The sequence below is a fragment of the Malus domestica genome, chromosome 16 (assembly GCF_042453785.1).
Source record: "Malus domestica chromosome 16, GDT2T_hap1".
NCBI classification, from domain to species: domain Eukaryota; kingdom Viridiplantae; phylum Streptophyta; class Magnoliopsida; order Rosales; family Rosaceae; genus Malus; species Malus domestica.
Genome location: NC_091676.1, coordinates 27,810,799 through 27,825,856, shown reverse-complemented (window position 1 = coordinate 27,825,856; position 15,058 = coordinate 27,810,799). Strand labels below are relative to the sequence as shown.

The window sequence follows — 15,058 nt, the reverse complement described above, 5'->3', positions numbered from 1 at the left end:
TAAACTGGGGGTATTTCCACTAGTTTTTCCATAGGCTTGCCCTATTCGTGCTTGAATTTTACACATACCGCTCATTACAGTTCCACCACTCAAGGGGGCGCTTACCAGCCTAGCTCTTCCACCCCAAATGACGATTAACACATGGTGAGTCAGCTCCTAAAGTCCATCAAGATGTAGCGCGCCCTAGACGAGGTGTCCCGAAGTAGGAAAATGGCAAATGACGATGATTCTTTCTAGGGGCATCCTAACAAGCAGTTAGTTTACCAGCCAAGAATTGACCTTTTTGGTAGTGTGAACTCTTAACTCAGCCTTTGGGAAAATGTTTTTTCCTGCCTTAGCACGTAGAGAATCGTATATTCCCGACTTAGCTAGCGGGTTAGTGTGCATTCATTGTTGCATCCACACTCTGGCGAGCATTCTGGACACACTATCCATTCGAGAGATTCTCTTAACAAGCACCAGAGGAGGCGATGCAAGGGACAAAGAGAAGCATAGGCACAATTTGGTTCAAGTTTAACTAACAGCTAGCTCTAAATACAACCAAGAGTAGCTTGCCACCTACCAGAGATGAACCACATGCACTGTAGCCATTGCATAGACGAGTAGGACATTGGGAATAGCAGAACAAACCTACAAGTTTCCACTCAAAGTAGACAGAGCTTTTGTTGCCCAAACAGAGGCAAATCCATAAGGAAGTAAAAAAGCTCTTAGCCAAGCAACTATGCGGATTCTAGCGCATCTAAACTACTAACGAAACACTCTGAAAGGATGTGAACAGATGAGTAGGTCACCTTTCACTGACGAGGTCGAGTAGATGGACCCATCTTGCAAGTTTAACATGCTGCATTTCACTCTTTTCAAAGAAGATAAGATCCAAATAAGCATCTAAAGCAGTACCATAGTGCAATGATCTTATATAGGAACAACAGTGCCCTCATGTGCAAGATATTCTTCACTACTCTACAAGGTGAGGTGCAGGACTGTTTTCACACCCTGTCCCCGCAATCCATCTGGATCTTCAACGAACTTTCCTTGGTTTCACTAAGGAAAATTCATCTCACCGCTTGATTAAGAAGAAATATGACCACCTATTCAACATCAAGAATGAACCATAGAAGTCAGTTCGCATTTACGTGAAGAGGTTCAAGGTGGAGAATGCCAAGATCGTCGTGTACAACGACACGTTAGTCAGAGCAGCTTTTAGAAATGAACTCCCAGCATACCACCATATGTTCGAAGAATTGATCATTGGATATGACTTAACCTTGGTGAGCTCATTCACTTTAGCAGAGAAGTATTCACTCTAGATCAAAGGCCAGTGAGACCACAAAGCACTGGAGCAACCTCGAAGGGACCAGAAGTCGCCTAGAAGAAAGCAAATCAGAAGTAGTACAACAACAAAAAGAAATAAGGTACCAAATGCAGGGACTGTTCCTCAACAAAAGAAGGCCCGACTAGACGTACACGAAGTTCTTAATCTTGATCAACTAAATCCTCCATGACCAATGAAGGGTGATGCCTCCAAGTTGGATCACACCAAGGATTATGCTTTCCACCAAAGTGTAGGGCATACCACGAAATGCTACTTCAAATGGAAGAACTACTTCGAAAAGCTCATGAAGGAGGACATGTGTGACAAGTGCCTAGACAAACTAGCAACACAGCTCAGATGGGATGCAGAAGATGTGGAGCCACCTGCCAAGGTGATCCGAATAAATGAAACCTTCGTTGAATTCGAGTACCTGCAACTACCAACAATTCCAAGAAAAGGAAGATCCAATAGGCGAGATCGGTAGAAACACAGTATAAAAAAAAATGCATTTATGATACTTATTTTCTAGATGGGAATCAAGAACAAGAAAATCTTCACGTTCAAGTAGTAGATATTGTACACGAAATATTACCACAAGACTCGTATAACGGTGTACTTATAACATGAAAATTATTCTCGAAAGTAAGTTAGCTAAGACAAAATACTGAACCAATTAATTGGGACTGAAGGAAGAAGATTTGTTTAATGGCGCGTTTACTAATCCGTAATCAAATTGAGAGGAATTGGATTGAGGGGGAATTGGATTGAGGAGGAATTGAAATGAGGTGGAATCAGAATCAGATTCCTGTTGAAGTTGTTTACTAAAACTGTCAGGAATCGGAGTAGGAATGATGTTGGGTCCATATAAGTTGTTTCATTTCAATCGGAATGAAAACTAGGTTGATTACTATATTGCCCTTACATAAATAAATTATTTTCATACTAATTAATTTAATTAAATTCTTAATTAAATTTATATAATAAAATTCATCTATATAAGCATGTATAAATAGGTTTTATTTATTTATTTAAAGATGGCAAAAATGATATTGAGTCTATATAAGTTGTTTACTAATTCACTTCAATCGGAATGAAAACTAAGTTGATGACTAAATTGCCCTTACATAAATAAATTATTTTCATACTAATTAATTTAATTAAATTCTTAATTAAATTTATATAATAAAATTATCTATATAAAAAATATAAATAGGTTTTATTTATTTATTAAAAATGACATAATGAGTGTCAAATGAAGGGCAATGTTAGGATAATAAGAAACAAGTGAGGGCATAATTGGAATAAAAGATGCATTCCTGATTCCCTTGCCCTTAGGGAATTCAAATACCTCACAAAACTAGGGAATCCGGTTCCTCCAATTTCAGGAATTGGATTCCTTGTTTCGTGTGGGCTCCACCACTTTTTTTATTCCTTAATATTTAGTAAATACCGGAATACTCCGTAATCGGAATTCAATTCCCTTTCTTTATTCTGATTACCCTTACGTAAACATGCCATAAGTGGAGAGCAATGGAAAGATTAATAATACCAATTGGAGAAGAATCTTATATTATTGCTTATGTCAAGAAAAGAGGATCGGGGTTGCTTTATACTAGTAACCAAACAAGGGGGGTATTGGAAGTAAGAGCAAAGGGGGGCCCACTATATTACGGCTTGCGCCTCAAATAGGGAACAACGCGTGCTTATTCCCAATCCATACAAAAGCAACTTGAAGAGATGCCATCGCCATCACTTTTTTAGTTTGTCTTTGTTGTTTCTTATCAGGAGAATAAGTATGATTTGTAGATAAGTATGTCATCCCTCTCTCCCGTTTTTCATACTCACCAACTTTTTACTTTTGTGTAACTTTATGAGTGGAGTGATATAAGTGAAATCATTTACTTGAATTATATTATGTACATCAAGTAATGTGACGGTTGATAGTTATTTTTTTTTAAATCATTAATAGAAATAATCAAACTATCAATTGCCGTATAACGTTGTTTACAAAATATAGTTTAAAAATATGTCTTTCAAACATTTTTCTTTTATGAGCACATCTCGCCTCGCTACCGAGCAAACAACATTCTAATGCCATTTAATCTATATATCAGACTCTGGGATGTTATAATCTTTGTTCTCCCATATTGGTCGATTGATGGGTGTCCATTGATCGCTTAGGGTTTATGTCTTAGGTTTCGACTTTGCTCGAAAGTTGAAACATTAGAACTAAACCTTAGAATATGAACTTTAAAAAGTGATTTCATATTTTATGGCTCATTTGATAATCATTTCGTTTTAATTGTTGTTAGAATTAAAAAAGAAAATACACGAAAGAAATGACGGTAAAATAAGAAAAAAAAACGATGGTGGCAAGATATGGAAGGAATGAACATAAAATGATACACACAATCTAAAACTAAAACGAAAAATTGAAAACAATTTTAAATAGGTTTCATTTGCTATTTATTCTTTTCACTTCGTATACCATGTGCATTTTCCCCTCTTCTCTAGCAAAAACAAAAGAAAACTAAAAATAAAATTGTCATCAAACGGACCCTAATTAAATAATAGTCAACCATACCAAGAATAGGACTAAAAACTAACTCCGAATAAATTTTACTCTACCTAGCACTTGGTAACTATTTGTCGATTGTCTTTTGATATTTTGGAAATTTAAGACATATTGGATGGCGTAAACATGTTTGCCTGTTAGGCTTTACACGTAGGCCAATTTACTTTGATACTATAAGAAGTTATACATGGAAAATAGTTCAATTCCTTATAAGCATATATGCATTGTATGTTTTTATTATACAATGTGAGACTCATACGTTCAACATCGGGTCATATAATATTTCATATCATACATAAATTTCATTCGATGTGTCTTTAATCATCTTGACAAACTCTACTAATTATTGCATTCAACTTGGTTTCAGCTTAACATGTAAAAGAAACACATCAATTTTAAGGAAAAAAAAATATAATAAAAGATTGGATAGACTTTTAAAATTAGTGAGAGTAGGCAATTGTACCACTTAACTAAATTGCTACACATAAGATTGTTAAGTATGTCTTTATTTTTTATTTTTTATTTTTTTTGTAACATTGTTGCTAGAGGAAAATTAAAATGTTTCACAAAACTCAACGAAGTTCAATTGGTTGGGAACTAAAGGCAAATTGATAAATTAACATGCTCACTTCATATCGCCCTCAAAACTGAAAAACATAATTGATCCACCATTATATGTGGCAAACAAAAGTACAAGTACATATTTAAATAAAAAGAGATATGCACAAATAAACATGACACAAAAGTAGATTGTATGCCAACTTGTTACAAATAAACATGACTCAAAAGTTTATTGATTCTAAGAATACCCAGATTAAAAACAAATGAAATTCTCACCAAAAAACACCTTGAGAAATCTATGCTTGCAAGTGTTTTGTAGGCTTGATACCCATTACATACATTGAACTCTTTGCACAAATTAATATGATGCACGAACCGAATTTATACCATACAATGAGCCCAACACCAAATACTTATGATGATTCTTAGATGCTCTTCATACATGAAATATTATTAAAGAAAAAATTATACTTTCTAATACAATGCTTAGACTTAATCACAGCAAGTGATCCAATGGTAAGAGCGCGGACTGCTGCTCCCCAATAAACAAAAAGTGTAGGAGGTTATGGGTTTGATGTTCCGAGCTGGTAAGTCTGCTTGACTGTGGCCACATGCAGGATGAAATTTTTGGCACTTTGAACCCAGAAGGAGTGGATAATTGTGGCTTACCGCCAATTGTCCGCCTTTTTATAGATAAAAAAAAATACAATGCTTAGACTTCCTTGTGCATGAATTTTATCAATTGTTCTAAAAATCCCCATCTAGGCGCTAGGCGGTTGGTCACCATCCCAATTAATGCCTAGGCGTTTGAAAATTAAGAAATGACACCTAAATCTGCTGAGGCACCCGCTTAAACCCACCCAGGTTGCAACTCACTTAGATAGAAAATAGATAACTTTCATTTTCAATTTTATTTTTTTCAATAAATTGTAAGAGATTTGTTGAGTACTTAAATGAACACACATTATAGGCTTGTTTCCCATGTTTTAATTATGTTCCAATACTTCATAATATATATGTCATTCTATTTTGTAGTACATGATGAAATTATATATATTTTAAGTATAAGCATACATTTATTTACATGAAATATAATAAATTTACTTAAATCAGCCTAGGTGCCTGCCTAGCCGCCTAGGCGCTAGACCCCAACCTGTCGTTCGACTAGCGACTAATATCTTTTAGAACCTTGATTTTATCACAATAATTCATGTAGATAAGTGCTACTTTGTCTGTATCACATACACGGACAAAATATATGAAATGACATGAAATTGAGAGAGGACTATACTACTGCAAATCAAGTTAATTTTCTTATAATTATCTTTATTATGGCAACCAATGAATTGACCAAATGTGTAGACTGTTGCACGATCATGCGAAGAAAGTTTAGGAATGAAAAAGATAATGTTAAGGAGATCAATTTTAAATTAAATTTGTAAATTAATTGATGTGTTACTAATAAGAAATAAACACGTTAATCAGCAATTAAGTAATAATCTAATTATCAACAACCACTTACTTTTGATTTGTCAAATTTAACTTAAAAATTTGGTCTCCATAACATTATGAGTATAAAAATATGAGAGGGACTAGATTCCCAACGTATACATTTATATCAACTGATTATTAAATTCTCAAGCTACCAAACCAAAACAAATGAATGACAGATATTGATAGCTTGGAATTTTGGAGATGGCAGTATCATCTCCAAGAAAAATGGAAATAAAATAGAATCTCCTATCCTCTCTCTCTCTCTCTTAGGATTTAGAGATTTATTTGTTTTTGTTTTAATTTTAGTGGAGATGAGATTATTTGTCATGTAGATGATTCACGTGGCCAACCCAAAACCTCCCATATGATGCATGTAGCCGTCCCAACTTGGATGGTTTTGAAATTAATAGATTTAATGGTTGAAGTATTTCACTAATTATGCAGTTATTTTATTCATTGATTTGCAAGCTTTGTAGGACTACGGACCAAGCAGAATGAACTCTCATTCAGCTCATTGTTCTTTTCAATTGCCAGCTTACAGTCAAACATTAGGTACAATGGTGGTACATTAAGCATTAAACTAGATAACCAATTATGGAAAAGAAAAAAAAATGAAATTAAAAATAAATGTCTCATTTGGTGGGGGGTTATTACATCATTGCATCCGATCAAGCCTGATATATTCTCCATCAAGTTTATCTTTCTAACAAAAGTTTTATTGTTTACTTTGTAGGTAACACTGTTATCAAAGTGTATAACAATATTATATAACATTTTTATTGAATTAATGATCTTCAGTTTGGACCATCTATACGTACATTATTCTACCTAACTAGTATTTTAATTGAGAGTTAAATAATATACCAATAATTTTGCTAAAAATAATAATAATATACCAATAAGTCTTTTTATTATACCCAATCTAGCCCTATTGTTTTTATAAAATAAAAATAGTGGCATTTCCTAGTTTTTTTTTTCTTTCTAAAAATGAATCGTCCATTTCACATTTTCTAGGAAAAGACATAAAAATTATTTCACATGAATTTCTTTTCGTATACCAAAATACAGCCTTAGGGTTCCCCGGGAGAGAAAATATATGGATAAGGAGGAGTGAGAATGGAGGGTTTAATTGTAGAGTAATTGCTGCATATCGGTTAAGCCCTCCATTCTCCTTTTAGTGCAGATAGATAGAATATCGTTTATAATAATAATAATAATAAAACTCATTAAAAGACTCAATGAAGGACTCACACTTCTCACTAAGAGATGAAAAATTCAAATATTGGGTTTTATTCTAAATTTAAGGAGAGATTCGACTGTAAATTAGGATCCGTTTGATAACCATTTTGTTTTTTAATTTTTACTTTTCTACTTAACTTATGGGGAAAGTATGTGGAAGAAAAGAGTGAGGAAGAAGGTTGGTGCGAAGCAAGGAATGAAATAAAAAGGAAAGAATAAAAACAAAATATTTAAAATGAAAACAACTTTAAAATATTTTTTAGTTTCTAATTTTTAACTTTCATTTTGTGTCTATTTTTTTATACATTTTTCTACGTCTTCCTCACTACTCTTCTTTCTGTTCTATATCCGTTTGATTTTCCATCGTTTCCACAATAACATAAACACTAAAAACGGGGAAATGAAATAGTCATGGAAAAAAACCCTAGTTATCCTTTTTGTTTCTGTAGACATCGAAATTGCGGTGAAATAAATGTTCACCAACGCATTAAAATTTTGACGTGTCAAGGCATACATGGCATATGCCACGTGTCATATAAATTGTACACATGGTGTGTGACTCAACAAAATAAAAAGAAATACCCTTGGAGGATTACACAAGTTTTTCTTCTCATTTTGGGCAATGACAAGGCAAGCACATTTCAATCCATTGAAGATCAAAACAAGGTTTTCTTCTCATTTTGGGCAATGACAAAGCATGCACATATCAAGTTTAAAATGATATTAAGTGGAAAATTAGGCCATAAAATTACCACTTCAAGTTTAAAATTGTATTAAGTGGGAAATTAGGCAATGGTGCTTGGAAAAGAAAAAAATATTTTGTGGTGGTGATTCATTCTCAAAGCCTATAAATAGGCTTCTACATCAAGGTATCATAAACCAATTCACAAATACATTTCTCTACTCCCAAAATGGAAGAGAATACTCCCCACACATCCAAAATCCTTGAAGCTTTGAAACTCTAAAGCTTTCAAGCATCCAACCTCCCAAATTCAAGCAAATCCTGAAGGATCAAGAAAGCCCTCTTCGTTCTTCGTCAAATCCTCCTTCAAGATCAAGCCCTAACGGCCCTTGAAGAAATTTCTCCTTCAAGATTAAGCCCCAACGGCCCTTGAAGAACTTCCACCAATTCAAGATCAAGCCTCGACGGCCCTTGAAGAAAGTGTTCAACAAATCCACACAACTGTTCATCCTAAGATCAAACCCCGACGGCCCTTTTGGTTCAACAACATCATCAAATCCACATAACTGTTCATTCTAAGATCAAGCCCCAACGACCCTTTGGATCAACAACATCAATAAATCCACACAACTGTTCATCCCAAGATCAAGCCCCGACGGCCCTTGGATCAACAATCATCCGTTCTTCAAGATCAAGCCCAAAAGCCCTTGAAGATCCGTTCATCACCGTTATTCAAGATCAAACCTTAACGGCCCTTGAAGAAACACTCATCCTCAAGATCAAGCCCCAACGGCTCCTTGAAGATCCGCTCAAATCCACCTTCAAAGATCAAGCCCACATCCCTTTGAAGAAACTTCCAACAGTTCATCCAAGATCAAGCCTCGACGGCCCTTGGATCAACGAAACATCCACAAATCAACACCTTACGGAGATCGAATCAGAGGATCAAATTTGAGAGAGATTGTAACCCAAAATCATCAAACACAAATATTATTTTGTGCACGTTGTTCTTATCTCTTTCGTTTCAGGAATTTTCCGTGTTCACAGTTTCGTTCGAAAAACCCTGGTTATCCAAACTTGCAAACTCCATTCGTGTGGAATTAGGGCATGTTCAGGCGCGTGCGTGAAGTTATGAAATTGTGTGCCAAGTTTCCCTTTCCCCCATCTCTAATCTCTATGGGTTTTTAATTTGTTGTTTCACGATCGTTCAAATTAACATTGGATTTCTCTGTTTACCTCAATCTTTTGAAGAAGTAAAATTCCAAATCTTTAAACCCCACTATCTATTTGTTAATTACTTCTTAAGGAATGAATAAGACTTGATTATTTTATTTTTATTTTCTTAATATATACCGACAAGCGCACGATAAGTAGAGAATTGTTAGGCCATCTCCAACCGAAGGGTCCAGAGGGCCAGAGGGCCGAAAATAGCCCTAAAACTGTCTCCAACCGAGGGCTAGGCCAGAGGGCTCGGGAATCTGGGAGGGCCCCACGGGATCGGAGAGGGCTGGAGGGCTGGTTGCTTTCGGCCAGCCAGCCAGCCCCGGGCTGGCTATTTTTTTTTTTTAATGTTTCTTATTTCTGTCGGTTATAACCGACAGAAATAATATAATATATATTATTTCTGTCGGTTACAACCGACAGAAATAACATTTTGAATTCAAACTTCCAACGGCTAGCGCCACTAGCCGTTGTAAATCCTTTTTTTTTATGAATTTAAACCTTTTTTTTTATGAATTTAAACCTTTTTTTTTCTTTTTTTTTCTATAACTTCCTATAACTTCTATTTTACAAAATTTGTTTCAATTTTTTTTTAATTCTATTTTTTTCCTATAACTTATATTTTACAAAATTTGGTTCATATTTTTTTCCTATAACTTATATTTTACAAAATTTGGTTCATATTTTTTTCATATAACTTCTATTTTACAAAATTTGTTTCATATTTTTTTTTTAAATTCCATTTTTTCCTATAACTTCTATTTCACAAAATTTGTTTCATATTTTTTTTAAATTCTAATTTTTTTCCTATAACTTCCTAAGCCATTATACAACATTAAATTAAATTAAGTAACATGAAACAACATTAAACAATATGAAACAACATTAAATAACATTAACCGACATAAAAATTATACAACACTAACCAACATGATTTTTAAATAAAATTAAGTTGTAGTTTTTAAATAATAAATTATGTTTGGCCCTATGGCCCTTTGGCCCTCGGTTGGAGTCGGTTTTTTTTTACAGGGCTAAAACGAGCCCTTTGGCCCTCTGGCCCTCGGTTGGAGACGGAGGCAAATATGGCCATGTACTGTTCATTAAAATATTAATATCTTGGAGAATCTTGGAGGGCCAGAGGGCTAAAACGAGCCCTCTGGCCAGCCATCGGTTGGAGATGGCCTTAGTCTTTTTTTATGTGTTGCACTTGAACGGCCATATTATTTTTGTGCAGTAAGTACATACAAAGATTAACAAAGCATAAAAATCGTTGAAAATCGTTGCCCTAAGCAGAGATGCCAATGGTTAGTTAATTGTACGCATGTTTGGTTTGTGCATAAACATTATGGATTTGGTCCTTAATCTTTCACATTCATATAACTGAAAATTACCCTTGAACAGTACAGTGCATGGATATGGCTTTCTGTATTTTATAAAGACACAAATTAGATTCTTTTCTCTATCACTATAGTAGGTGGTTTAATCTAGTTTATGATCCCATACACTACGCATTAATTCAGATGCAACCTTAACCCAAGATCGGATCATGGCTAGCTGTCAAAAGACTCAAAACCTGAATAATTAAATAGAATTGGTCTCCACATTATTAAAAAGAAAATTAAAAAAAAAATTCCTTCCTCTTTTTATGGAAAAATATTTTATGTGGTATGATATTCAGATATTGTTATCTGCACATGAATTATAAGGGGTTGGTTGCGATTACATTTGTTGAACAGTTAGTAACCTTCAATTGTCACACAATAAGTCAACAATATATATCAAGTAAAACTCGACGAAGATGATTCACTTGTTGAGGAATTAAAAAACAATTATAGAACTCCAACACCTGCATTTTTGCACTATCATAAAAACTCGAATGCAACCCTGGACTAGTTGTTTTTTGGTACGGAGATAATAATCAAACATGGATCGTATTATATGAACAAAGGGAAAAAAAATTATATTAAGATTGGTGTTGTTCTGGGCAAGAAGCACCAGCTTTCGATCCATCAACATATTTAACACAAATCTTTGGTGTTCTGTAAGACTTTGTCTGGAATATCTTGTTCACTGGCCTACCTTGGCCCATGTATTAGGATTTTCGTTTGGTTTTTATCATATATGACTCTTCTCTGGACCCCACAAATTTGATCTTCTTCCATGTTACCATTCAAATATATATAAACGTAAAATACAGAATCAAACAATACTATGTATGAATAATATTTAACAAAATTTTAACTCTCTCTCTCTCTCTCTCTCTCTCTCTCTCTCTCTCTCTCTCTCTGTAGATATGAATATTGTGTACACCAAGACATTGGTATATTAGTTTACCTTCTTTTGCCATGCCTCCTAACTTCACAGCCTGTCAAGCCTGAATTATTAACATGACCAAGAACATGATTAAGAATTGTTTAATTTAGTGAGAGGAGTGAGGAAGGGTGAGGTTTGTTGCTTTGTATTTTCTCTAAACCTAGTGGGGAGCTTGGAAATTAATATTGGCCTGCCTTGCCCTGCCAAAGAGATTTGCTGGTGTAGAGGTGTCGAAGAATCTTCACCCAATTCACACAGCAGGAGGGGGAGGGCTTAACTATTGCTAGCTGCACTCCTTAGATTGCTCTGTTCACTCGACTCCGATTAGTACGGATGATCAAATGACTGATGATATTGATGGATGCTTATCTTAATTCTCTACTAATTGGGTTGTTTTGGCTTACCAGTATCATAGGATGATTGGCATGAAGAAGCAAACCTTTCAATGATCCTCACACTAGACGTCCTCCACTTCTGCTCTTTCTTTTTCAGGTACAAAATATAACTCAACTATGTATGTTTAGTAAGCCTAGATGTTGATGCTCTTGCTTCTTTTTCTTCTTTTTCAAAAATTATCCAATTTTGGAAGTTTTGGTCTTCTGGGAAATCATAATTCTTGAAATTTATTAGTTGGTTTCGAGTATCAGTACAGATATAGTCTCTATATCTATATATGCCAAATCAGATAAAGGTGAAAGAGATCCTTTTTTATTTTCCATACAAATTCAACAGTTCTTAATTGTAAATTGCAATAGATCCTTTTTAGTTTCTATTTCATGCAATATTTACCTTGGTTTTGTTTATGCTGTCAAAATCTTGTTGTCTGATTACATAGTACTGTAGATTTAGCATATATATATAGCTTCAAAAGAAACAAGAAGAGGTGGGCACTTGTGGAGAGCAAATTCACAAAAATGAAGGCTACTGATGACACCAGCAGAAATATTGTACTGACAAAGAAAAAATAGAGTAGACAACCCACATTCCATATCAGGTCTCACTATTTGCCGGCACCCCACCTTTCCTTTTTCATCCTTTCTGTGTCTGGTAACTTTCGGATTACGCACTTTCGGAGCTGCTGTGACAATTCTGGCCCATTCTTTTGTGTTCATCCTTCATCCAACACCTTAAAATGTCCCTTTCATGATATATTGTTTCATGTAGGGAACTAGAGTCCTATTCCCAAATGATACTTGAATTTGTACACCAAAAGGGGGGACATGGATCCTCTCCGGATCCATGCATTCTAATCATAGGGATCCACCAATCCGAGCCATTGAAATTTGATCCAACTGCTAAAATTATTATAACTTTTAAAGTGGACCCCTGTTTGTAGCCGTTTGATCAAATTTCAATGGCCCGGATTGATAGATTCCTAGGATTAGGATGTGTGGATCCGGAGAGGATCCATGTCCCAAAAAGGGAACCAATAAAATCATGGAGCACAAATATAGTATATAAAGCCTTCTGTCAGTGAATTTTGAGAGATAGATTTCCACTACCTTGATGGGTTAGATTGGCTCACTTGCATTTGGGATTGAGGATAATTCAAAAATAAAATAATCACACCAATTCAATTATTCCTTGGTATTCAGATGTGGTAGGATAATTGTAGACCTGGTGTCCAACTAGAATCTGTTTCCACCTTCAGTCAGTGGGTTTATGTATCACACCTACTCCACTCAAGTCCGAAAAAGTACTTTCTTTTTTCTAAATTTTGATTTTTTACTCTTCATTAAACTCGAACTTTAATCTCATAAGAACTGTTTGGAAAAAAAAGAATTACTGTGGCAGATCTCGTAATACAATAGCAACAGTTGTGTGTGTTTCCTCAAAATATACGTTTCTCTGTAGTTACCAACATTTTTTAACTGGTATATTACTTCAGGAATGGTATATTACTTCAGAAATGGGAACAAAAATTGAATATATGATCAATATATTAGGAAGCTCACAAAATAGCAGCAGCTTAACGGTGCATCGGGTGGATGACTGGGACTATTTTCAGAAAACTGGGCTGAAGGAGAAGTATCAAAAGGCTAGAGTTGAGGACGCACTTCGGAACTTGACGGACAAGATGCTTGACAAGCACAGCATGGATATCATCAAGAAGACAATGCAGATGCATGAAGATACCTTTAAATACCAGGTTTGATCAACTTTAGTGCATGTATGAGCTCGAATTGTAGTCGAACATGTTCCATGAAGCATGAGTTCTTTGGGTCTCATGGAAATCCAATATATTCAGCTTGGCGAATTTGATTTTGTAGCTAGTCAGTCACCAACATCTAAATTTCTCATCCAACAATACCTTTCTGGATAAGCAAACCAGTCAAAATACTCCAAGAAAAAAAATCAATTACAGCCTTCTTGCTTATTAGATCCTAAGTCTTATGCTTGTCAGATCAGATCCTAAGTCCTAACCAAAAACCAAAATTGCAGATTCGAGAGCTACACCGTCTGTACAGTGTACAAAAGATGCTAATGGAAGAACTGAAGAAAGAGATTAAACAAAATAGACTTTGGGGTCCAATAACTAGTAGTGCAGATCACATTAACCAATCCCAGTTGATTAACTGGCAGCACTCGATAACTCAAACTTCTTCAGGATATAATTTCCACCTTCAGAGATTGAGGGATGATCCAAACTCTAGAGAGCGTAGTGGAAGTTGCTCAGGAGACATTCAGAGAGTGTCAAGGGGATTTGACCTTGAATGGCCTGCCGAGGAAGACATCTCAACAAGATTCAGTACAATTGACCAATTACAAGCAGGACCAAGCTCTCACATGTCCCTCAAAAGTGAAAGTATAAGTGCAGCTAGTTATGATGAAGATAGTCAAGTGGAGCTTTCATTAAGCATCGGAAGTAACAAGAACAGGAAGAGATCAAAACCTTACCAGCCTCAGTTAGGATGTTCGGAACTGATCGAGAAAGCAAAAGAACTCGATACGCCGGCCTCATTCAAATCAGATAGAGGAGAAGATTGCAGTTATCCCACAACTCCCATGAGCAGCTCTAGTGCAACATGTGACCAAGAAAGAAAGCGGCCACATTGGCTCTTCCATGGTTTAAAGCTCAAATAGAACTAATACTTCAGCTTTCGTGGATGTTTCTTCGAAAATCTACTTGCTGTTCATTAGTGAAATTCTAATAAAAATTGTCACTTTAATAAATAGACAATCGATAAACTGTTGTCATCATGCATAACATTGGTATATATAAGAAATTTTCGAACGTTGGTTGCTCTCCATATTTCAGTGCATTGGTTCATTATTTTCGTTGGCAATTGACTGAATTTGAAGCGTAAGAAAGTACGTGATCATTATGACTAACTCATGCAAGAACTATTGAAAGTTTACTGTAGTTAATTTCGAAAGAGATGCATCACAGATAAGACAACAAGAAAATTGTAAATTACAATGGTTAAATACTATTGTACAAAGACTCTTGCAATCTCAATTTTCGGTAAATACATGGACAAATTAAGAGTAAGTTGAACTCAAATTTGTCACCAGGTATTTGTCGATTACTAATGCACATAATGCATTGCTTTGTTGTTGCTCTTATAGTTCCTTATCCATCATAAGGTTCATAACCTCCACATCCACCAAAAGACCGAGACAGGGAAGAAACTATATAAAAAGCATAGTAGTACTGTTT

The 15,058-nt window shown here is 35.1% G+C and overlaps 1 protein-coding gene across 2 annotated transcripts; it reads left to right on the top strand.

Moving 5' to 3' along the window:
• The first annotated feature begins 11,290 nt into the window (after positions 1-11,290).
• On the top strand, positions 11,291-14,644 carry LOC103435660 (uncharacterized). Of its 2 annotated transcripts, XM_008374057.4 has the most exons (4): positions 11,313-11,724; positions 11,805-11,889; positions 13,286-13,546; positions 13,840-14,644. In XM_008374057.4, exons 3-4 carry the CDS (start codon positions 13,307-13,309, stop codon positions 14,479-14,481), a joined length of 882 nt encoding a protein of 293 aa, XP_008372279.1. In that variant the 5' UTR covers positions 11,313-11,724; positions 11,805-11,889; positions 13,286-13,306; the 3' UTR covers positions 14,482-14,644. The 2 variants fall into 2 exon arrangements, with proteins under 2 accessions (XP_070671932.1, XP_008372279.1); XM_070815831.1 differs by having other exon boundaries at positions 11,291-11,889.
• The last annotated feature ends 414 nt before the right edge of the window (positions 14,645-15,058 follow it).

What these genes read in the sequence shown, in the direction of transcription:
- LOC103435660 (XM_070815831.1), top strand. Translation starts at nt 13,307, where the DNA reads ATGGGAACAAAAATTGAATATATGATCAATATATTAGGAAGCTCACAA. An exon ending in AAGATACCTTTAAATACCAG is followed by an intron (nt 13,547 to 13,839) that starts GTTTGATCAACT and finishes CCAAAATTGCAG; the next exon opens with ATTCGAGAGCTACACCGTCT.